The sequence below is a fragment of the Solea solea genome, chromosome 2, assembly GCF_958295425.1.
Source record: "Solea solea chromosome 2, fSolSol10.1, whole genome shotgun sequence".
Lineage (NCBI taxonomy): Eukaryota > Metazoa > Chordata > Actinopteri > Pleuronectiformes > Soleidae > Solea > Solea solea.
Window position 1 is genome coordinate 35,209,700 of NC_081135.1, and position 22,959 is coordinate 35,232,658.

At 39.1% G+C, this 22,959-nt stretch overlaps 1 protein-coding gene across 3 annotated transcripts in view; it reads right to left on the reverse strand.

Moving 5' to 3' along the window:
- LOC131447777 (ras-associated and pleckstrin homology domains-containing protein 1-like) overlaps positions 1 to 22,959 on the reverse strand; it is a 71,276-nt gene that overhangs the window by 16,064 nt on the left and 32,253 nt on the right. For 2 of the 3 annotated variants that reach the window (XM_058619827.1, XM_058619819.1), the window contains 13 exons: positions 19,542 to 19,676; positions 18,828 to 18,936; positions 18,595 to 18,734; positions 17,807 to 18,058; positions 16,711 to 16,863; positions 16,430 to 16,603; positions 11,901 to 11,975; positions 5,351 to 5,428; positions 4,339 to 4,413; positions 3,494 to 3,578; positions 609 to 730; positions 433 to 498; positions 16 to 159 (listed from right to left, as the gene is read on the reverse strand). In XM_058619827.1, coding sequence (XP_058475810.1) covers positions 16 to 159; positions 433 to 498; positions 609 to 730; positions 3,494 to 3,578; positions 4,339 to 4,413; positions 5,351 to 5,428; positions 11,901 to 11,975; positions 16,430 to 16,603; positions 16,711 to 16,863; positions 17,807 to 18,058; positions 18,595 to 18,734; positions 18,828 to 18,936; positions 19,542 to 19,676 — 1,608 coding nt within the window. The remainder of the gene's footprint in view (positions 1 to 15; positions 160 to 432; positions 499 to 608; positions 731 to 3,493; positions 3,579 to 4,338; positions 4,414 to 5,350; positions 5,429 to 11,900; positions 11,976 to 16,429; positions 16,604 to 16,710; positions 16,864 to 17,806; positions 18,059 to 18,594; positions 18,735 to 18,827; positions 18,937 to 19,541; positions 19,677 to 22,959) is intronic. The other variant, XM_058619835.1, reaches the window with a different exon arrangement.

The window sequence follows — 22,959 nt, forward strand, 5'->3', positions numbered from 1 at the left end:
ATCCCTTTGTCACACCTTTGCTTTGCCCTTAGGGACGTAGTAGATTCCAGAGGCTCTCAGCAGGAAGTAGCGCTTCTTCCACGACTTCTTCCCATCCTCTTTGAGCCACAGTACTCCCTCCATCTCTGGCACGGACACCGAACTCCCGCCAAAACACTCCTAACACACACACACACACACAGACCAAGGAGCTTCATTGTGCTGCTTTTCTCACATTGACACTAATATTAGAAAACATTTTCTGTCTATTAATAGAATTACAGACAGGAACTAAAAAAAAAAAAAAAAAAAAAAAAAAAAATATATATATATATATATATATAATAAAATAAAATAAAATAACAATTAAATAAAAACAACACAAAAACAGAATATAAAAGCAATAAATAAAAAAATGTAAGACGCCATAGACAGGTTTATTTGAAGACTCACCTCTAACAGAGCCTCTTTGTTTCTTTCTGCCATCTCGCACGTCTCCTTCCGACCCAGCAAATAGTTCTGCAGCAAAAACAGGAAGTGTGGAAAAGACAAAGCAGGGAGAGAGGATTAGTAAACGTATATAAAAGTCATCCGTGTTTAAAAGATATTTAAAGACGTTTGTGTCTCACCTGTGGGTTCTTGAACAGAGCGTACTTCTCGATGCGCTCCGTGAACATCAGGCGGTTCTGGCTGTCCCGGGTCCAGTTCAGCAGGTTCTCCACCAGGTTCTCGTGGTCCTCGAAGATCCGCTCTACACACAGAGACCAAGAAGACGTGTGAGACCAAATATAAACCACGAAATCCAAGACCTTCTGAGGAAATCAGCAGTGGACATTCTGCCATTTCCTGAATAATAATAACAACGTGTGAATAAGTAAAAGTTTTGTTAGGTTCAGATTGACATATTATTTCACTAAGCAATTAAAACACCTGTAAATATCCATTCACACTTCCATATCATCAGTTAAGCCCCTTTTTTAAATGGACATCTTTTCATTAAAGTCATATTTTAGTTGCTTTCTGTGACTTGATATAAACATAACGGTGTCAAATGGGGTAAAGTGTGAAAATAGGATTTTCTTTGCACATTTTGCTTTTTGGAGAATTCAGAGATTATGCTCTGCTCGCTGCTCTGTGGAGGAGACGTGTCTTGTGGCTCGTGGCGCTCCTCTGTCCTCATTCCTTCTCTTTTTCCTCTCACCTCAGCTGCTTTTTAAAAAAAAAATATTTCCACCACCTTCCATTCATTTCCCTCTGAGATCCAGCGAACACGGACAAAACCGTGTCAGCTGTGACCTACATTGAATTTTGTGAGCTACTGCGTTGACCTTATTAACATCTAATCTCTCTTTTTACTTGGAGACGAGTGGATTTAATCCCAGCCTGTGTAAGAACCTGTTTTTTTTTTAAACTTCATTATAGATTTATGTCTTCCTGTTTGTTTGGTTGCAAATGAAAAAGACGACATTCCCTTTTTAATGATTTATGCTTCAACTGTACAAGAGAACGAGCATCATTCAGTTAGACGCTGGTAAATTACAGGACACTGTTTTGTGTATCTGTTATAAAAAAAGCGAATATTTTAACAACAATTACACTTAAAACCTTCAAAAGCTTGATGAAGCTGCAGACATAACATCAGAAAATTATACTTTTACAAGCTAGAATTGTGGTTTGAAGCAAAAAACATTACATATTTGTTGAAATGTGACGATTGTTGTTGTTGCTGTTGTATAAAGTAAGAAATCACAGTAATCCCATCTACACTCTAATCTAGAGCTGCAATGATTGTTCAATTAATTGATTATTAATCGACTGCTACATTATTCGTCGATTAATCGGTTTGAGTGTTTTTCCAATAATTAAATAAGCTTCTTAAATGCTAATATTTCCCAGTTTCTTTGCTCCATGTAACAAAGAAATAATTAAAACTGAATCATTTTGGTTTGTGGACAAAAACAAGGCTTTGGAGAACATCATCAATTCCAGGTTTGATCAATATTTTCTGACATTTTACAGACCAAACAAGTCGCCTTATCGTCTTATTCTACTTAATACTCTATATACACTGCATATTCTAGTCTACATTTGCTGCTGTAACAAAGTAATAAAGGATTATCTTATCTTAAATTATCTCATCTTATCTTATCTTATTATTCCCTATGATATTCAAATTTATACAAACACTATATTGTTTTATATGACAAAGATGCAAATGATGCTGCTGCTGCTGCTACTAAAAAACAGTATTATTGATAATTAAATAGATTAAATACTCTATTTCCCGGAAGGTCAGAGGTCACATTATGACACGAAGTCAGTGTGTCGCTATAGGGCATAGTGACACACTGAGCTGCTGCTAGTGTCACTGGTCTGTGTCTGTGTGTGTGTGTGTGTGTGTGTGTGTGTGTTTGTTCAACACAGTGGCCAATTTAAATCTTCACAAAGGTCAAGTCCTCGTCTTCAGCCCAGGTTTTTAGAAACTCGTGCAGATTAAGTTTGTGGAAATGAGGAAGAGGTTTAATCTCAGGTTTTGGCTGAATTTAACGCGGCAGATTGAGCTGCACTTCACTTTCTCCCTCTCTCTGTCTCTCTCTCTGTCTCACACACTGATGCTGAGCGGCTGCTCAGCAGAAGCCCTGAAGATGTAGGTCAGATCACACGCATCACTGCAGCAGCAGCAGCAGCAGCAGCAGCAGCAGCAGCAGCAGCAGCAGCAGCAGCAGCAGCAGCAGCAGCAGCAGCAGCAGCAGCAGCGTTAAATGAGTGCATGCGAATAAACACACACACGACCAGAAGAGAGTGTGTGTGCGTGTGTGTGCGTGTGTGTGCGTGTGTGTAGTATCTGCTCTGTCTCACAGTCTCTACTCGTCACATTCCCTCATGCACTCAAACACCTGCATGACTGGCTCCGGTTACACTGTTTAGTTTGTGACTGTAACTTCTCATTGAGATGATTCTGTTGCTAGGAAACAATGTGTACTTAAATAATGCATAGAGTTGACATGTAACACATCAATACTTAAGTACATTACATACTATACTATGCTGTATTGCATATACGGGACCATACTATGGAGTATATGCAGTGTCACTTAATCAGAGTATAGAGTGTTATAGATGTTATAGATGAGATCTGACACTAAGTCATTTTCTTGATTATTGATCATTTAAAGCTGTGGTAGGCAACATATTTGTGTTGTTACTGATCAATGATTCCATAATCATATTTCAGCATCATGTAAATCAAGTGATATGAGGAAAGAATGGCTTCTGTTTACAGCAAAAGGGCAGAGAGCTCCTCCTATTGGCTGCAGGTATATGTCTGTCCAGAGGAAACTAATAACACTGGACAAGATTGCTTTTATTGGACAATAAAAGCAACACAATGTCTGTGTCTGTCAGTTTCTGTCCGTCTATCCCAGCTTTAATTATGTCCACATGTAGCTGTAAAACCTCAAGTTTCCATCATGGAATCAAGGATTGAGTTAGTTTAGTTTATGTCCACGCTCACCCATCTGCAGCTCATTGATGGTTTCTACCAGTGACCAGTCTGGACTGTAGCCACAGTGAGATTTCTCCAGCAAACTGTCCAGAACCTAGAAAAAGAAGAAGAAGAAGAAGAAGAAGAAGAAGAAGAAGAAGAAGAATTAGTTGATTTCTAGTAAAGTGTAAACAGAAGTACCACTAACAATAATAGTGAGAGTCACAGGGTAGTCTACCTCACAATATGATACGCGATACATGGTCCGCGATACTAATAATATCACGATTCTGTGATAATCAATATATTGCAAGACAAGCACGTAGCGATACATCACGATATCTGTCTGACTGAATCTGTCTATTTATTCACAACATAGAGAACAAAGTGCATAAGGTCTGTGTGAGCAGCGCCACCATGAGGAGACAAGAAGAAGTATGGTGTATTGATTATTGTATTGCACGAGTAAAATCGACATTTTTAACCCACCCTGAAATAACAATGTAAACACTCTCATTATCAATAGCATCGAAAAATGGAAAGAAAAGTCATTTAAGTGACTTTAAACATTGACTTTGCCTAAGTTCAACACTTTAACTTGTAGCAGCAGAAGACCTCACAAGGTGCCACCTGTGTACCTAATAAAATGGCCGTTATAAACGTTATAAAATGTAACGTTTAAATGTAAACAAAGTATTAGTTTTTAGTTACACAACAAGTATGACCGAGAACACCAAGATTCGTCCACAAAAGGCTTCATAAAGAGGACTGTCCCACTAATTATCCCCCCCCCCGCGCCGACATTCAACAGTTTGATGATATAAGTGTTATACGAATTCCTCAAGGGGGCGACAGAAGTGACCCAGTGGACATACCTGTCTGACAGTCTGTCTCTCGTCCACCATCATCGTCTTTGAGCTCTCGTCTGACAAATGAACACGAATCACCAACTGTGGAGGAAGGAAAGAAGAAAGAAAGACAAGACGAGACACTTTTTATGTTAAGTACGTCAGATTTTATATCTTATATCTTAGGACACATCATTGACATCATGCATTCTCAGGTTTTGACCCTGAGAAAACCCTTTTCATTTGTGAGGACCAGACAAAATGTCCCCATAAAGACAGTTTTTGACATTATTTTCAGACCTCACGCAGATATAAAGTACACACACACAGGTAGCTGCACAGTGTGTGTGTGTGTGTACACACAGTAAATCCAGATTTTCAATCCCGTCTCTCCTTCTCTCTGACAGATTGGGACTTAACTTGTGAGGGTCATTATGCTGAGTGCTCTCTCTCTCTCTCTCTCTCTCTGCATGAGTGTGTGTGTGTGTGTGTGTTGACCCCAGCTGTTATTGACCAGAGCTCCTCACTGTGGAGTAACACTGACCTGACCCAGAAAACTGAGTCCACTGGACACGTGCCAGACACACACTCACATGAACAGTGGGTCTCTTTCCCCTTTCTCACCCTATGTGTGTGTGTGTGTAAAATGTAACAAAGTACAAATACTTTGTTACTGTACTTAAATACAAAATGCACATATCTGTACTTTACTTTGTCAATTATATTTCAAGCAACTTTTACTTTCACTCCACATTTCCTCTAACTCTCTTTGTTACTATGAAATATAATCAGAAGAAGAAGAATTGATATTATGGTCTGTATTTATATAGAGCTTCTCTAGGTTAGGTGTCCTGCTCAAAGACACATATAGACCTTTTTTAATTCTTTTACTTTTAGGTTCAAAACTTACGTCTAAAACAATAATATTATAAAAAAGTCACCTTCTACCAAAGTCATTTTCTGGTAACATACTTGTACTTTTACTCAAGACTGTGTGTGTGTGTGTGTGTGTGTGTGTGTGTGTGAGAACCAGACTCACCTTCTTCACCTGCGCCTCCTTTATCTTCTCCAGGGCCACTCGGATATTTTCCGCCTTCAGCTTGGCGCCCTGCTCCTCCTACACACACACACACACACACACACACACACACACACAGGAATAAACACACAATCAGTCGACACAAACTGACATCACTGACAGACACTTTCCTCACGGACTCGTCTTCTCACCTGATTCTTCCAACAGGAATTCATGTTTTTGTTTTGTTTTTCTCACGCAGCTGACGCGTCTGTGTCTGCTCTGCTTCAAACCAAAACCACAAAAAAGTCCCAGTGTCTTTGCTCCTTCTTAATCTAGACCTTTATTATTATTATTATTATTATAATAATAATTTTTTATTGAGTCACACTAACGATGATCTGACGTGAAAGTTCAAAGTTAGTCCCACGAAGACGGCGAAGCCAAAGATCCCAAAGAACGAGAACTCGTCACACAAGTGCGGTGAGCGGCGTAAAACCCCTCATACTACTCCTCCTACTCCTTCTCCTCCTCTTCGTCATCGCCGTCGTGTCAGTATGTCACTGTGGCTGCAGCAGGAGAATGAGATTAACGCTACAGATGCTACACGTCGGTGGATTATTAAAAAAAAAAAATTCCCACGCATGCAAATCTGCAGCCGACGAACTACGGGGATGAATGAAAGTACAAATATCGCGATTGCAATATAGATATATATAGTTATAAGATGTGACCGCTCTGTCTTCTATTGCAAGGATGAGAACTTAACTGTTTCCAACATGTATGAGTCCTTTTTTTTTCATTTAGAAAGAATATAAAATAGTCCAAATGCTGGAGGAGGAGGAGATGAAAGAAGAAGAAAAACAGGTCCACAGAGCGCCGAGTAGAAACCCTGAGGAAGCGGTCACCTGGTTAGTGCAGCAGCACCTGTTTACCTCCACACGCTGACTCACTGACTCACTCACTGACAGCTTTGATTTGCTGAGAAGCAGCGTGATTAAAAAAAAAAGAAAGAAGAAGAGAAGACGCGACCTCGTCCACTCACATCCTTCCTGCCAGAGAGAGACAGAGGGAATGAGAGGAGAGAGATGGATGGAGGTGGGGGAGGGGCATTACTCTGCTGCTGCTGCTGCTGATGCTCTGCTAACTTCCATACAGAGGCACTGATGTCTTTATCTCAAGCTCTCATATTCTCCTCCTGCTCCTCACAGGCTCTCTACTCCTCCTCTCTTATCCATTTTGTCCTCATCTCACTTCATCGCTCCACAACCCTCAGCCATTTTTCTTTTTTCCCAGTCTGTGTGTGTGTGTGTGTGTGTCCTGGTGGAGGCGCTCTACTTTAACATCAGTCCACTTAAACACACACACACACACACACACACACAGAGACGAGGAGACAAACTGTGAATGAGCAAAAGTGCTGAAGGAAATGAAGATGATGACCATGAAGAGATTAAGAGCCAATCTCCTTATCGGAAACCCCTTATGTACACACACATACACACACACGTGCACACACATGACATGAACTTAATTCTAACAATTACCCTAAAACCAGGTCTTAATCCCCATAAAATCCTAGGACCAGACTAAATGTCCTCACTCCTTATGGTTTATTCGTTTTTCTGGTCCTCACAGAGACACATACACACAAGAACACGCACACATTCATAGTAAGGACCCGCATAGACTTAATGGATTCCTCAGACCCTTACCCTAACCTTAACCATCACAACTAACAACCCTTAACCTAAAACCAATTCTAATCCTAATCCTAAACCCAAGTCTTCACCCCCACCCGAAAAAACCCTTTAAAGATAAGAATGTCCTCACAACGAAACAAACAATTTAATTCCAGTGTTTTCAGTGAAAAGTTACATAATAACTGTTTAATGAGGCTAAAAAAATAATAATTAAATGTGGAAATCTGACAAAAAACAAGAGGATTAAATTTGACAAACGTTGTTACGTAAAAATGCTTTTAGGGTTTGAACAAAAGGTGGAAAAAAAGTGCTAAAAATACAAAAATGCGGGTGTGTGTATGTGTGTGTTTCATCACGGCTCTTTTGTGTTTTCTGCATCTTCAGCGTCACTTTTTTCATTTCTGGTTTTCAGATATTAAAACGTCGCAGGTTACGACAGCTCAGCTAATCTGTTAAAGAATCTTTGAAAACAGCTTCATCTAAAGACAGGACGCGGTCTCCTTTATATTAGCACGTTATTATTTAATAAAATGTTTTACAATTGCTGTCTGTTGTGTGTTTTTTGTGGTCTGTGTATTTTGTTTTTTTACAAGTCACAGTTGTGATGTAAGACGTTGTCAAATGCAATCTAATGTTGCTTTCTTTCTGGACAAGGATAATATATATATATATATATATATATATATACTGTATGTAGTATATATAATGTTTAAATTCTAAAGTTTAATTGTGACTTTTTATGTCACCTTATCACTGTTATGCATATAAAACCCACTAATTTTAGCATCTTAGAAACACACACCTTTTATATTTGTATTTTTACACACTGTATATATATTCATTCATCTATATTTTCACAGTTATACATTTTTATAGCTTAATAGTTAATTTTTCATCATAAAATGTATATTTTCTCCATCGCTTTACTTCTTTTATTACTAGTGCGTCTATTATTGCAAATGTAGCCCAAGTCAAAGTCATTTAAATTTTCTTACACAATGGTAATATAAAGGTATTCTTTTCTTTTCTTACATACATATATATATATATATATAGGATTATGATATATTAAGTCATTTTATATATATGTATATATATATATATATATATATATATATATCCATAAAATGACTTAATATATCATAATCCTATCCTCTAATTGACTAAAATTCTGTCTTTTCTCATTTCCTTTGGTCTGAATTTTGGCTTTTAATTTTCATTTCATCTTCATAAAAACGTCCACTTCAGTCGAGAGGACGGGGGAGTTCTCTGTGCCTCGTACAAATGTCGTCAGCATCACTTCCATCTTACGGCATAAACATTTCTCTCCTCTCGATTCTCCTGACCTACATTACAGAGACGCTAAATTTAGCCGCTGCTGCTGATGCTGCCTTTGAAGTCGTAAGGAATGTGTCCTTCCTGAGCCGCCGTAGGCTCGTGAACAGAGCGCGGAGGGATGAGACGACGACTCGCGGGGAGGCAGCAGAAGTGGGCCAGCTGTGTGTGTGTGTGTGTGTGTGTGTGTGTGTGTGTGTGTGTGAAGAAAGAGAAAGTGTGTGGGTGTTCTGCAGTTACTGCTGAGGTGTCAGTGACACAGAGACACACACACACACACACACACACACGCTCATATCATATGTTACATTTCACACATACATGCGAGAATTTGACCCACGTGGGTTTTTCAGTGGCTGCTGTAATCTTCAGAAATCAGAATGTATGATGCCTCCAATTTACAGATTAATACCAATTCTCTTTCTTTACTTTCAGCTTCTCAAATAACAACCGCAATTGCTTAACTTGAATAAAACACGTATCTCAGTGCCTTAATAAATTAATCTTTTAAAAAAGTTGAATAAACAAGGTCCTGACAAGGTCAGTGTTTAGGCCAGAACAAGTCCTACAGAGGCTACAAATACAAGAACACACACACACACACACTTGCTTTTATTGCCTACTGAGGACATAATATTAACATAATTCACAATTCTCTAGTCCCTTACCCTTACCTTAACCATAAAAAGCCCTTTAAAAAGCCCTTTTGAACCTCACAAAGAAAAATACAAGTACACACACAAACTCGATTTTATACCGTAGTGAGGTCATAACATTGATATAATGTATTTCCTAAGCCCTTACCACAAAATTCTTACTTCCCTCCCCCACTTACTTTTAAATATCCTATTATTTTTAGCGCTATGTATTTATTTATTACAGCAAAATAAAATCAATAGATTGACCGAAAGTCGCCTTAATCCCAATTCTAACCCTAAAATCATGGTCTTAACCCTGAAAAAGCCCTTAAAAGTCATGGGGCCCAGACAAAATGTCCCCACAAAGATAGGTTTTTATGTTTTATTGGTACACACATTGATGAGTGCAGATAATTGCACCCTCAGCCTAATCACTGCTGCAGGAATTCAACGGCCCCAATGGCTCATAATCCGCCTGGAATCTCCAGACCCCTCCTTCTCCTCCTCCTCCTCCATCCTACACAAGCTCCTCTAATCTGGGACAACAAATTTAAACAAAATCCCGTTTTTTTTTGTGCTCTTCATGCCACGAATCAGTGGAGTCAGAATAAGTGTAGCGGTCTTAATCCATGGTGGTAAAAAAATCTGGATTTGAAGCCAACAGCAGCTGCTCTGACTTGATATAAATGGATCGGAGAAGTAAAACATTAATCTGATGACATTCCGTTGGACTCAGACTCGTGTGTGTGTGTGTGTGTGTAAAAACCTGACACACTCAGATGTGTGTGATATACTCATTAATTTCAAATTAAAAGCTTTGTTTTTTGATGACAATTTGTTGTTGTTGACGTTATTATTCTGCCTCGGTTTTTATTTATCAGTAGAATTCACTTTGTGGAAGATTTCATGGAAGCTTCTTTGTGCTTTCAGACGTCAATCTGTTTGCGGTTTGCTTTACTCGTCACGTCTTAATCAGGATTGTGTGAACTCAATGAGACAAATGAAGGGTTTGAATGTAACTGACATTTGTTAATATTATTATTATTTTTTTAAAGTTACGTACTACAGCTTCAAAACTCCATTAGACCTTTTTTTCTTCTTTTTTTTAAAACCTCTTTTATGAAGCGAAAGAGGAACGAGAACATGGCAACAGATGATTTATGTTTCCGTGTGCAGTCATTAAGAGGGAAGAAAGATTATTGCCTGTGTGTGTGTGTGTGTGATACTACAGGGAATCACCCTCTCTCTCTCTCTGAGATTATCCTCCTCTGCAGATCTGGCACATTCCTCGACCATCCAATAAAACCAACCCTCAACTGCTTCATCATCCAATCAAATCCTGGCTCTTTACCCGTGATCCAATCAGGGAGGAAAAAGCCGGCTTTATATATTTACTCTCTAATGCCTCATTTTCAAAACACACACAGATGAATAAAACTCTGCTCTTAGTCGTAAAAAAAAGCCTCATTCACAGGTTTTCAAAGAGCCAGATTTAACAGAACGTTCATGTGTAAGACGCAGAGAAATTCAACAAATTCTCCTGAAATTGATTTAATATATTTCATGTTTAAGTGTGTTTTACTTTATTTGTTAATAAGACTAAAACCACGAAAGTTCCACCACCTTCGTGATTTAAAGTTGTCCGTTTTTATTTTTTTTATTTTTATACCATGAATTTGATGATCGTTACTTACAGTATTTATTATGTTTGTTCCCAGGAAATTGATAAATGTGGGCAGTTTTATTTAAAACAGACACAAAACCATGACTGTTATGTTCTATCAGATGGAAGAATAAAAGGAAATCCAACAACAACAACAACAGCAACTGGAACTATTACTAACTATAGTCCCATTATCTGCACTGATCGGTGTCAGTGATCGGCGAGATTAACGACTAATCTCCATTACTATAACTAAGCTGAGCTCCAAACACTCGTCAAACAAACACAACAACGTGACGATGCTAAGCAGACGCACCAATAGGTTCACTGTGCCATTTTTAAGAGATTTAAGTGATTTAAAGAGAATATTTGTGCCAAATTTGAAAAGGAATTTCTTGTAAACTCTGCAAACTGAAAATTCCCCTTTAGGAAGTTTGAACACACGATTTGTAAGGAGCAAAATGTTCAACCTATGATTCTATCACCATTTCTTTAAGTGAAGTTCCTGAGATGTCACAGTCACAACAACTTTGACCTTTGACCATACAATCTTATCAATTCATCCTTGAATGAAGGTCAGAGAACAAACTATAAGCTGTAAAAATGTGTTGAATTTTTCACCCTACAGCGATGAAGGCAGACACAGAAGCGTGGACTGTCTCACTTACCTGAACCTGGATATGTTTGTTTGTTTTTCAATACAAAGAAACAATGTCTAGATCACAGAGGACGTGAATATTTAAAGGTGAATATTTCCAAATTTCAAAATAAATCATTTAAGTTTGTGGACAAAAATAAGACATTTGAGAAACATCATCATTTCCAGGTTTGAAAAACACTGATCGTCATTTTCTGGACCAAACCAATTCTCGAATAATGGATGATGAATATAATCGTTAGTCGCAGCTCTAGTATTCATGTTTTTCTTTTTACCAATCCTTATTTTCTAAAACTTGGGACAGTGCTCAAAAGTTGGTGTTGCTGTTTTTCTTTTTCCAATAAATCCATGACATCACAATTCATGCACAGGTAAAAACAAACAAACACCACAGGAAGTTGGAATGGTATTAATCGCCTTTTTTAACGGCTTCACCCAGGTTTTTAAAAAAAAATCCTAAACGAACCTCAGCAGCAAGTAAAAGTGGGAGAGTAGAGGGTGACATGCGAGAGAAGAGGAGAGAGGAGAGGAGAGGAGGAGAGGGTGAGGCATGCAGTAGTGAACGAGGTGTCACCTTTGTCAGCAGGTGGGAGGGTTTTCCTGCTATGTTTCTCAGAATCAGAGAGGTTTCCCTGTCCAGATAGGAGTGCTTTAAAAAAAGACAGAGAGAGACAGAAAGACAGAGTCTCAGTGAATTAATCTGCTTTGATTGATTGACTGATTGACTGATTGGATGATGTATTGGTTTAGTAGTAGCTGTGTGGTGAAGCAGAGGTCAGCAGCAGGGAATAAAATCAAACCTGTACACATCATGAACACGTAACTGTAACAGCGATGTAGTTATACAACAAGAAAATAAACATTTTAATGCACATTCATCAACAAATGTAGAGAAAAAATCATCGAAATAAAAAGCTGCCGTGACACCGTAAGTCCGTGAGTAGCCCTTTTAACACACAAATGTATACTAAAATGTTTATGTACAGGAAGAAACCACAATAAAAACCAGACCAAACTGACCTTATACTGTTTGTAAAAGCCAGAATTCTCTTGAATGGCCATCAGGGGGCGACTCCATAGTTTGTAACAAACGCAAGTTTGCATGTATGAGAAAATGAGGTTCTTTTTCCTTGATTTATTTAGTCAAAAAAACATTTTTCTGGGGAATTAATGGTCTCAAACGCTAGTTTCACGTCTTCTTCAGGAGAACATGACGTCCATTTTGTCAATGATTGTCCTATTTACAGTCAAACAGACTTTAATTTACAGTCATTTACTAAAAATACATGGGATATAATATTTACTGCTATCAAATTGGCTCAAAATGAAAACAATTAAATGAAAAGACCTAGTTTGATGACATTGGGACACAGCATGGAATCATAGGAACTCTTGCTTGGTTTGGTTTCCCTGTTGTTTTGTGCTTATTTGAGACGGATCAAACAAAACACAACAAACTAGTACTAACTATGTGTAACAGTAAAGTGTATTACTTTTTTTAAAACATAAAAGGTAAAACAGTCGATGACTTGAACAGAAAATATAGATTTCTATGGATTTAAAGAACATATTTAACAAAATACATAATAATTTTTAGATATTTTAACGCAGAAATGCTTCATATTTCATCTTTAACCTATCTCAGATAAATTAAAGTTGAATGATTCAAGTAAAACAGCTTCACTTTTTTTAATGAAGAGCGAGACAGGATGTGAACTCCAGGGCCAACAGGAAACCAGACGGATTGTTTTTTATTATTTATTTACTCTGCTTAATTATTCATCGCATCCCTCCTCTTGCAGCATTTGCTGACGATGTGAATGGAAGTCCACAGTAGGACGGCGGCCAAATGTGAGGCTCAGAGAGAGATTTGTGTAAAATAATCCCGCAGACGTGCACATGCAGCAGTTTGTCCTGAGGGTTCAGAGACGCTGCAGACTGACGTCGAGTAAAGAGACTCTAGTCTGTGATTGTGTGTTTAAATACATGTTTTTGTAGCTCATCCTCACAACTTTAAGGGGCCATTTTCAGGGTAAAGACCTGGTTTTTGGGGTTAGAATTAAAATTTTAAAAATGAAAGATTAAATAAAGTTTATGTTAGGATTAAGTTAAATTGTGATGGTCAAAGTTAGGGTAAGGGGCTATAGGAAATGCATTATGTCTATGATGCGTCCTCACTAAAGATATAAAAACAAGTCTGTGTGTGTGTACTGGGGTAATATTTTTCTTTTTGTTCACTTATTTTCTGTCATAAACACTGACCTAAAACCTGGTCCTAATGAGGCAGAACCTCATTTCTAAAGGAACTAGCTTGTGTTTAGAGCTAGATATGAAATATCTAAGGAAAAAAGCAGGAGTTACAGACATTCTTGGTCTATTTTTGGATAAAAACGAGTTCATATTTTGTGTCCGTGTCACAATTACGTCAATTAGATGATTTTTGAGGAAAATTACACAATTTTGACTGAAAGAGCTAAAACGCGCATTAGCTTTGCGTGGAGACAAAAAACAGTCAATCGCAGTCCACTTTTACGGACTTTGAAGACGGCGTCACAGTAAGACAACCTCGGGTAAAGTACTGGCTTCTATAGAATCTGTGTGTACACTTACAAAGTTCTGGACGCTTTGGAACCCTCTCTGCTTTCTCCTCTCTACCACAGAAGTGAAATGTTGTTTTGAGCCTGACAGTGGTTTGGTTTTCGGCGCTAATGCTAATGCCCCGCGCACTGCTGTTGTTATTATTATCTGAAAATAGACCTAGAATGTCTGTAACTCTGAATATTTCCTTTAAGGTTAGACATTAACTAGTTATGGTTAAATATCAGGCTTTGTTTAGGTGATGCAGTGTCTTAAAAACCTGTGTGTGTGTGTGTGTGCTCATGGGTTTCAATCACTAGAAACCATGTTGTAGAAAGCATTAGTTCTCTCATGATAACCACAGATTAAAAATAATATTTAGGTCGAACACGCACACAGATTTCATCACATTCAGATTTTCCCTTTGGCCAAGTGTGTGTGTGCTTGTATGTACAGTATATCTTTGTGAGGTCCAAAAAAACTATCTTTAAAGGGCTTTTTCTGGGTTAAGACCAGGTTTTAGGGTTAGGGTTAGAATACGGTTTAGGGTAAGGATTAGGGTTAGGTTACGTCATCCACTGGTTATGGTTGAGGTCAAGGGTGGGAATAACCCTCTGTTTGTTTAAAAAACTAGTTTGTGTGTGTGTTTTTGTCCCCACGAGGACACAGTAATCATGATGTCACAGAGAGAGACAGTGTGAGTTCATTTGTGACATATTTTGTGACCTAACCCTTGAAAACTTTTACCTAAATGACACAAATTTAACTGTATTAAGAAACAAATGTGTGCAGATCAACCCCACATGTATCCTTTCTTGCTGGTTCTTTCACGACTCAGTGAGGATTTAGTGAGTCTTGTTCTTTATTTCACTGCTTTCAGAGCTGCAGTAGTCCTAGTTTCCACTGAGCTGATCCCTCTCTTCTTCTATTTCTCTCTGTTCTCTTCTGACCTCATTCTTGTCTCCTAGTCTGTGCAGTAAGATAAAGAAGAATAAAGAATAAATTAAAAAATGATGCCCTTTTAGTTTCCATAACTCTCTTTTCCCAATTCCTTCATGTGCTGACTCATTATCCTATAATCTTTAATTCCTTCACTGCAAAAATGCAAAAACTGTCAGGACCTGTAGTCGTCATGGAGACCAAAACCTGGTCCTAATGAGGCCTCATTTCTGAGTAACTGGTTAATTTAAGGGCTAAGATTTGGATTGTGGTTAGGCTAAAGTTAGACAGTAACTGGCTATGGTTAAAAGGTTAAAAAGGGATAATGTTAAATTCCCTCCACAACCCCCAGAATCAGACACTAAAAAGACTTAGTGAACTGTTTACATTGTTAAGGGTTTATATCTTTTTCTCAGTAGTGAATGTAACTGTCGTTTCTGGGACAGAACAAGTGAGAGGTTTTTGATCATGAGACAGTTTGTGAGGACTGAGCCTGAAGCAGCAGAAACTGTCAGAACCACAGCTGCAGTTAAACATTATAACAACCATCCCCAGGCCACAGTTCTGGTTCCTAGTTTGCTATTTTCTGTTATTTACAACAAAGAAATCAGCCGTGATCTCATGATGTCTGTGTTCACTGTGGTCCCGGGTCCCGGGTCCCTGCTGGACTTCCTGTAGAACTGAAGCAGCAGTACATTTACAGTACTGTATGTGTTTAGACTGGCTCCACGTCATCCACACCTGTCCCCAGACTGGGATTACACTCTGCCTGCTATCATTTTAATCAGATTATCAAGAGATTATAAACACTGGCTGATAATTACCATTTAATAATTAAGGGGAGTTCAGTATTAGTGTCCAAAGATGTCAGGTTGATGCTTAAGGTGTGCGATTTTAAAGTCTGTGACAATATAGCAATGTAAAAGTTGTTTTAATGTTTTAATAGTAATAAAAAGACTAAATTATAGAGAAATTAATGAATGAATGAATGATTGAATAAATAAATAAAATAAGGAGTAAATGAATAAATAAATACACAATAATATAAATACATAAACTAAAAAAATACAATAAAAGTCAGTCATCAAACAAAACTTAACCCTTTAAACATCTAGGCCAGAAAATGTAACTGTAACTTAGTGCTTTTGCCCATTTTTCCAGAATAACTTTCAATATCTGGCAGTTATTTACAATTAACTGCATGCTAAAATGTAGTATGTAGTTGTACAAGGACACTAGATTTTGCATGTTAAATTTGAAATTTAAACGAATAAAATACATATTTACAATAACATTTGTTTGAGCCTTTGTCTCAGTGTCCAACTCTCTCCTCTTTGGCGACAAAGACGCTGATTCGCAACAGTGTGAGTGCAATAACCGTAATAACCACACGCATTGGCTTTGACGTGCAACTTCTCAGCTTTCAGAAACCGTTTGGTAATTATGGTTACGTGCATACGCTCGGTGTTAAAGGGTATACATTTATTTTTATCTTATTTAAAAAGAAAACCCCTTAAGAGTCCACACCTTCACAGACAGCATCATGTAGAGCAGAGACTGTAGTGGTCACATGATCACACTGTTTACCTCTGTGCTGTGATGACCTGGACGAGCGCCCTCGGCCTGCAGCGACACCTGCTGACCGTCAGAATCACTGGAGCGCAGGACGCTGTCCAGCGAGTCCATGGACGAGGCGGAGTTCACGGAGACGCCGGACGCCGACGTGACGGAGGAGCGAGACGAGTGGACGATGGAACGCGCCTGAGAGAGAGAAAATAAAAAGAGAGGAGCGGGATTATGTGAAGTTATATGTTACATTTAACTGTAAAAAGAATAAAAACCAAAAACTCAAATTTAAACAGTTTTACCTCGTGTTCGCTGACCGTGCCGACCGACCCCGTGCGCCGATGCTGCCGCTGCGAGGTCCCCGGTCGCCGCATCGTGGCCGACGTGTACGTGGAGGCGGAGCTGAGGGAGTGAGACGAGGTTTGACGAGCAGCTTCGTCCATGCTGAGAGACGCCTGAGGGACGGGGACACAGTAGGAAATCGCACGTAAAGATCTGTCAAGTTCCGGCTGTAAATAATTGGATTACGCAACATCTATACTGTATATTTTAAGTCATAATCTCTCTGTGTTGTACATTCACTGATGTGAAAATACATGTTTATTATTTATTACCTTCACCTTAACTGTCTTTGCTGCTGTGACAATGTAAATCGAAGCACTAAGGAGGAATCAGTGTTTCAGAGTCACTCTGGTCACGCCCACAGTAATCTGAAGGCATTTTGTTGTTAACAGCTACAGATTATCATTTTTTAACCTGTTTTAATTTAAATTTAATCTTTTAATTTCTTTTGGATCTCTTAAACAGATTGTTATGGTTTGATTTTTGCAACACTCCCATAACTTACCAACTTATAAACATTATTTCACCATATACTGTCAATTAAATATGATTATTATGTGTTGTTTTTTTAAGGCTGATACCAATCTTCATAAATCAGAGCAGCCAAAAACATAGGACATATAAAGACTATGCATATTATATATACATACTATAATATTTTCTGCTTCATGTGACACAATATGACAGTAATAACTATCAATACACAAAGGTACTTAACTTAAATAAACATGTATTTGGCATTTTGGATCTGCACTAAACTGCAAGTGTGTATTTTGGAGGAAAACAATGTCACAACTTAATATTAAATACTTTTTTTTAAATGTCAGTCGTAAAATAAAGGTTAAATAACAATAAAAACAATAAAAAAGAATGGCAAAATCTGCCAAATTCATTAGTCTACCTCTATTATCAAGACTTAATTTGTCTTAACCTTAACCCTTACTCCCTTAGTCTTACCCTACCTCTAACCCTTAACCTTAACCAGCCTAACCCGGGTCAAATCATCTCATTAAAAGAGTAAAATAACCAGCAGGTGATATTTGATAAATAACACACCTTCTCCAGCTGTGCAGTGATGTCGTCCAGGCTGAAGTTAGAGGCCAGCGCCGGTCTCCCATGATTCCCGGCGGGAGCTCTGATTGTGCCGGCAGGCGACGCCCTGGTGCTGCTGCTGCTGCTGCTGGCGCCGCTGCTGCCCCCGCCGCCGCTCACGCTGTTATTGCTGCTGCCAGCTCCACTGCCGCCGTTGCTGCCGCTCCCTGCTGGCTGCTGCCTGCCACTGCGGCCTGCGGGAGGCTTCTGACGCACCTGAGACGGACGGCGAGACAAATGGATTTTAGCCACTTAACATAAGGGTTCATCGAATTAAATCTACTCCTCCTTAAGTCTAGAACATCTTAGGAATATTATGTGCTGCATCATTTTACCATCAGACGGCCTTTTTCAGCTGGAAACTGACGTTTGTTAACTTGCTCGCTCTTCTGCACCAAATTCCATAAAGAAAATCAGTGTTTTTAGCTCACAGGGACACAGCAGCTGCAGGTCTGCTGCTGCCTTGTGTGATAAGTTTATGTCACTTTGGTGAATCTATACAAATGATATCAAACACTGAAATCACAAAAAAACATATTTGGAGTTACTGATGGAGACAGAAATGAATTAAATGCTCTTGTGTGCTGTGATGTAAAATCGCTGATTTCCTCTATGGACTTTGGTGTAAGGGAAGGTGAGACGTTTATAAACTTACATTTTCCGAGCAGAAAAGGCCGTCTAAAGGTGAGGAAACATATTCTGAAGATCAGGGGGGTGCAGATTTCATCAGTTGAGGGGATGAGAGTGTGTACCTTGGTGTCGGTCAGCCCCAGGCGAGCCAAACTGCCGGCGCTGTTCGGCTTGGCGTTGACAGTGCTGAGTTCCTGTTCGATGGAGCAGAGGTCGGCCATGAGAGCGTCCAGATCCACGTTCTCGCCCTGATTTAACGCCTCTGCAGACGGAGCGACGTCAAACCAACATGAGACAAACTGGACAACGCGGGATGGAGCGAGGTAAAGTGTGTGTGTGTGTGTGTGTGTCTGACCGTTGATGTTGTAGATGGAGAATCTGTAGGAGAAGTTGGCCATGTTGGTCTCCTGTCTGAGAGGAGCTTTCTGCTGAGGAGGCTGCTCCGGGCGACCGTCATCCAGACTCTGAGAGGACACAGGCGGAGAGGAAATGGATTTAAAGAAGAAATCTAATAAATGTGAAACAAAAATGTGTCAAAGCAACAGAGATTTTACACTTAAACTTACAATGAAGGCTGATGAGGTGAGACAGAAATGTCTTTTAATGGACACAGTAAAAATATAAACCTTTTTAAATGTTGGCAACAAAAATAATAGTTTAATAGTTTTTAGTGTTTTTTTCCAAAAAAAAAAAAAATCAGCTTTTTCAGCTTCTTAAATATTAATAGTTTCCGGTTTCTTTGCTCCATTTGACAAAGAAATAATTAAAACTGAATTATTATGATTGAAATACATCATAATTTCTAGATTTGGGTACCAGATTAATCGAGAAACTAATCTCCAATTTATTCGATTATGAAAATAATCTCTATGGCAGTCTATGAAAGTAAGATAATTTTAAGTTATATTATAGTTATATTATATATATATATATAAGTATAATTTCAACCAATGAAAAAAACATTTCACTTTAATTTTACACACTGGACCTTTAAGTTAAATCTTGCAAATCACTCATTCACTCATTCATTATTAAAAATATCTGGCACATTATCTGCTGGGACGTCCACCTGTGTGAGCTTGTCCAGCTCTCCCAGCCAGGCTCCAAACATCTTGTCCAGGTCCTGGTCTTCCTTGTCGCTGTCCTCCTCTTCCTCATCCTCTTCCTCCCTGACCTCCACCTCCTCATCTGACAACTGCTCCATCTGTGGAGAAGGAGAAACAAGAATAAAGAAGAAGATGCTGGTTAATTCACCTGCAGCTGGAGGACAAGAGTCTAATCTCTCAGCACCATCTAGTGGCCAAAATCATGAACTACACCAGCAGCCGGATCATTAACTCGAAATACTTCAGTTGGACAAAAAACGACGTCATTAGTCTTTTTTTTTTTAGAACGTTCGGACACTTTGATGGAGACGGATTTGAAAGCTGTAATAAAAATATTTCAAAGCTGACAATAAAAGGCAGTTTGTGATAAAGCACAGCTGGAGAAAATATAAAAAAAACAGATAGAAATCTTTTTTTAAGAGACAAAGTCCAGCTGCACAGCAGGACGCAGATTTAATCACCGTCCTCAAATGTCCCCCAAAACATGCGACTTATCTTCAGATCTGCAGACAATTTCAAGTACTTTGTTTTTAGACACATGCAGAGACACAAATTTACTCGGATATGTTTAAAAACTAAGCTTTATCATTATTTGATGGTTCTAAAATAACTTTTAGGATCTTTGTAGAACTGAGAAATTTAATTTTTTTAACATAAAAACGCAAATTATGAAGAAAAGCCCCACTAAGGCTCTAATAAAATTGTTAGAGTATAACTCAGGCTCTGACCTCACTGTCTTTTCATCACCGTGCATTATTCTGCATATTTTTTTGCCGACATACTGGATTAATACTCGGCAAAAATATAATATTTTAACATTTTAACAGTGTCAAATACATAAAAATGTCTTCTTTTTAAGAAATAATGCGGCCGAGGGACTCGACATTTATTCAACGCTGACTAAAATGTCAAGATTATGTCACAAACATTGTGAAATGTGCTAAATGTTCTGTTTTCCACTCTTTTATTAAGGCTGTAAACCTAAAAAAAAAAATCAAAACACTTTAAATATGTTTAAGGTGTCAGAAAGGTAAGGTGTCTCAGCTCAGGGAGACGAAAGCTTTGCGCTCCACGGCCGCGAGATAAAAGTTATCATTAACGGTCGTAAAGTGGATTTATCACAGAACGAATACAGGAAGCCTGACAGGAGGAATTACAGTGTGTGTGTGTGTGTGTGTGTGTGTGTGGATATTAACCAGCCAGACAGAGAACAAGACAACACTGTTCCAGAGCGACAGTTGATTAATGGCCCAAATATTTATCCCTTAGTGAGACACGCACGCACACACACACATGCAGAAACTTATTTTTATATCTTAGTGAGGACACTTCAGTGACATAATGCATTCTCTCGCCCCTTACCTTAACCTTAACCCTTACCCTAAACCTAACTTTTCAAACCCCTAAAACCAGGTCTTAACCCCGAAGAAGCCCCTTAAAGTTGTGGGGCCCTGACAAAATGTCCTCATAAAGATATAAATACCCTACCCCTCTACCCCTAACCCTAAAACCAGGTTTTAATCCTGGTTAATCCTGTTAAAGTTGTGTGGACCAGCCAAAATGTCCTCACAAAGATAGGTTTGTTTGATAATTGGTCCACACATCCTACCAAAGACACACAGAAACAGGTTTGCATGCCTATTCTTCTTATCTAAGCTAAGCTTAAGCTAACCACACTTTAAATAAACAGATTAATTTACAAGTGTCTCAGAAATTAGGTGTTTGCCGCATTATAGGACCAGGTTTTGGTCTCCATGAGGACTCCTAGTCCTGATACGGTGAGTGTTTATGCCTCATACACGTACTCACACAGAGGGAAATAAATGGTTTGTTTACGCTGGAAATCACAAACAAAGACGCAGAGCTGCTACTGAAGCAAACAGTTCTGCACCGGCTTGACGTCACAATCCAAACCACACTGTGAATGGAATAGAACTTTGTTGTCCACCAAGGTGAAAATCGGCCTTCAGCTCAGCAGCATAAAAACAGAGAGGCTTAAAACGTCATAAAAAGTCATAAAACAAGAAATGGGAATAAAAAAACAAGACGTGTGTAAGACTGACACTGGACCTACTGTACGTGGTCACACTCAGTGACTTTAAGGTCTTAAATGTGGTCATATTGGGTTTTATCCAACATAAACCTACAGTATTTTGCCTTCTTCCCTCATTTCCACTCATGTGACCCCAACACAGAGTGTGTGCTATTCCTGGGGTAACCATTTTGTTGTCGCCCCCTGTCCCTCACTGGGTAAAGACAACTAACCACCGACACACATACACACACACACACACACACAGACACACACACACATGATTAGAGAGCAGATTGTCACACACCCACATACAAACACACACACACACACACAGTGAGGAGCGGTGCTACAATTAGATCCCTGTGGTTAAGAAGGTCTGTTATTTAGACTGGAGGTTAGGGCAAGTGTGTGTGTGTGTGTGTGGTTTGGGGACGGCTGAGGGACTAGAGGACCGTTGTGAAAACTCTCACAGCTGCGCTCTGCTGTTTCCACACGACGCGGGGCCAACAAATGAACCCTCTCTCATCGCAGGCTCGGTCTGCTGAGGAGAATTCTGTTCACGTCGCGTACGAAAGCGAACGCGCTCGAGTGCTTCGACCTCCGAGAGACTGACCCCCACACACAGATCTGCACAAACTGATAACAGTTAACTCGTCCTCATTTCCACACATCATCGGGACATTTATGTCCTCTTCATCAAACCAAAGACATCTTTATTTTGTGCAGCTCACAACTCACTTTACAGTGTGTACACGTGGAGACACCCATAGACCCTCGGACCTAGTTAAAGAATGCATTCATTTATTCCCCCTAAAAAACCCTTTAACAGGGAAAAATAGAAGAAATCTCAGGGGGAGCAACAGAGGAGGGGTCCTTCGTCCAGGACAGACCTACGTCAGTGTTTTCCCACAGCTGGATTGGTGAGCACCGCTGCTCAAATCTCACACCAATGACGAAAAACCAAAAAGCTGCAAATTCAGTTTAAAAAAACAAAAAACAAAAAAAAAATACTAATCTATGCTCATAATTTAACTGAAAGACTACTTGGACTTGGATTAAATATGGGCTGTACCGCTGCGGCATCGTCATGGACACCAGCACAGCAAGGTTCTCAAACTGCGGTACGCGTACCAACAGTGGTACGCGAGCTTCCTCTGCTGGTTCTTGGAGGAAAATGAGGAAATACTCTTTCTTTTCTACGGCATTTACCAGGGTGTGTGTCATCGGAGTGTGTAGAACATTAAACTTCTCGGCGGTTTGGCAGTATTTACCATTTAGCTCCGTTAGCATTATTAGCTGCGCTAGCTCCGTTAGCGCGCCTACAGTCAAACTGGAGCGGCCCGTTT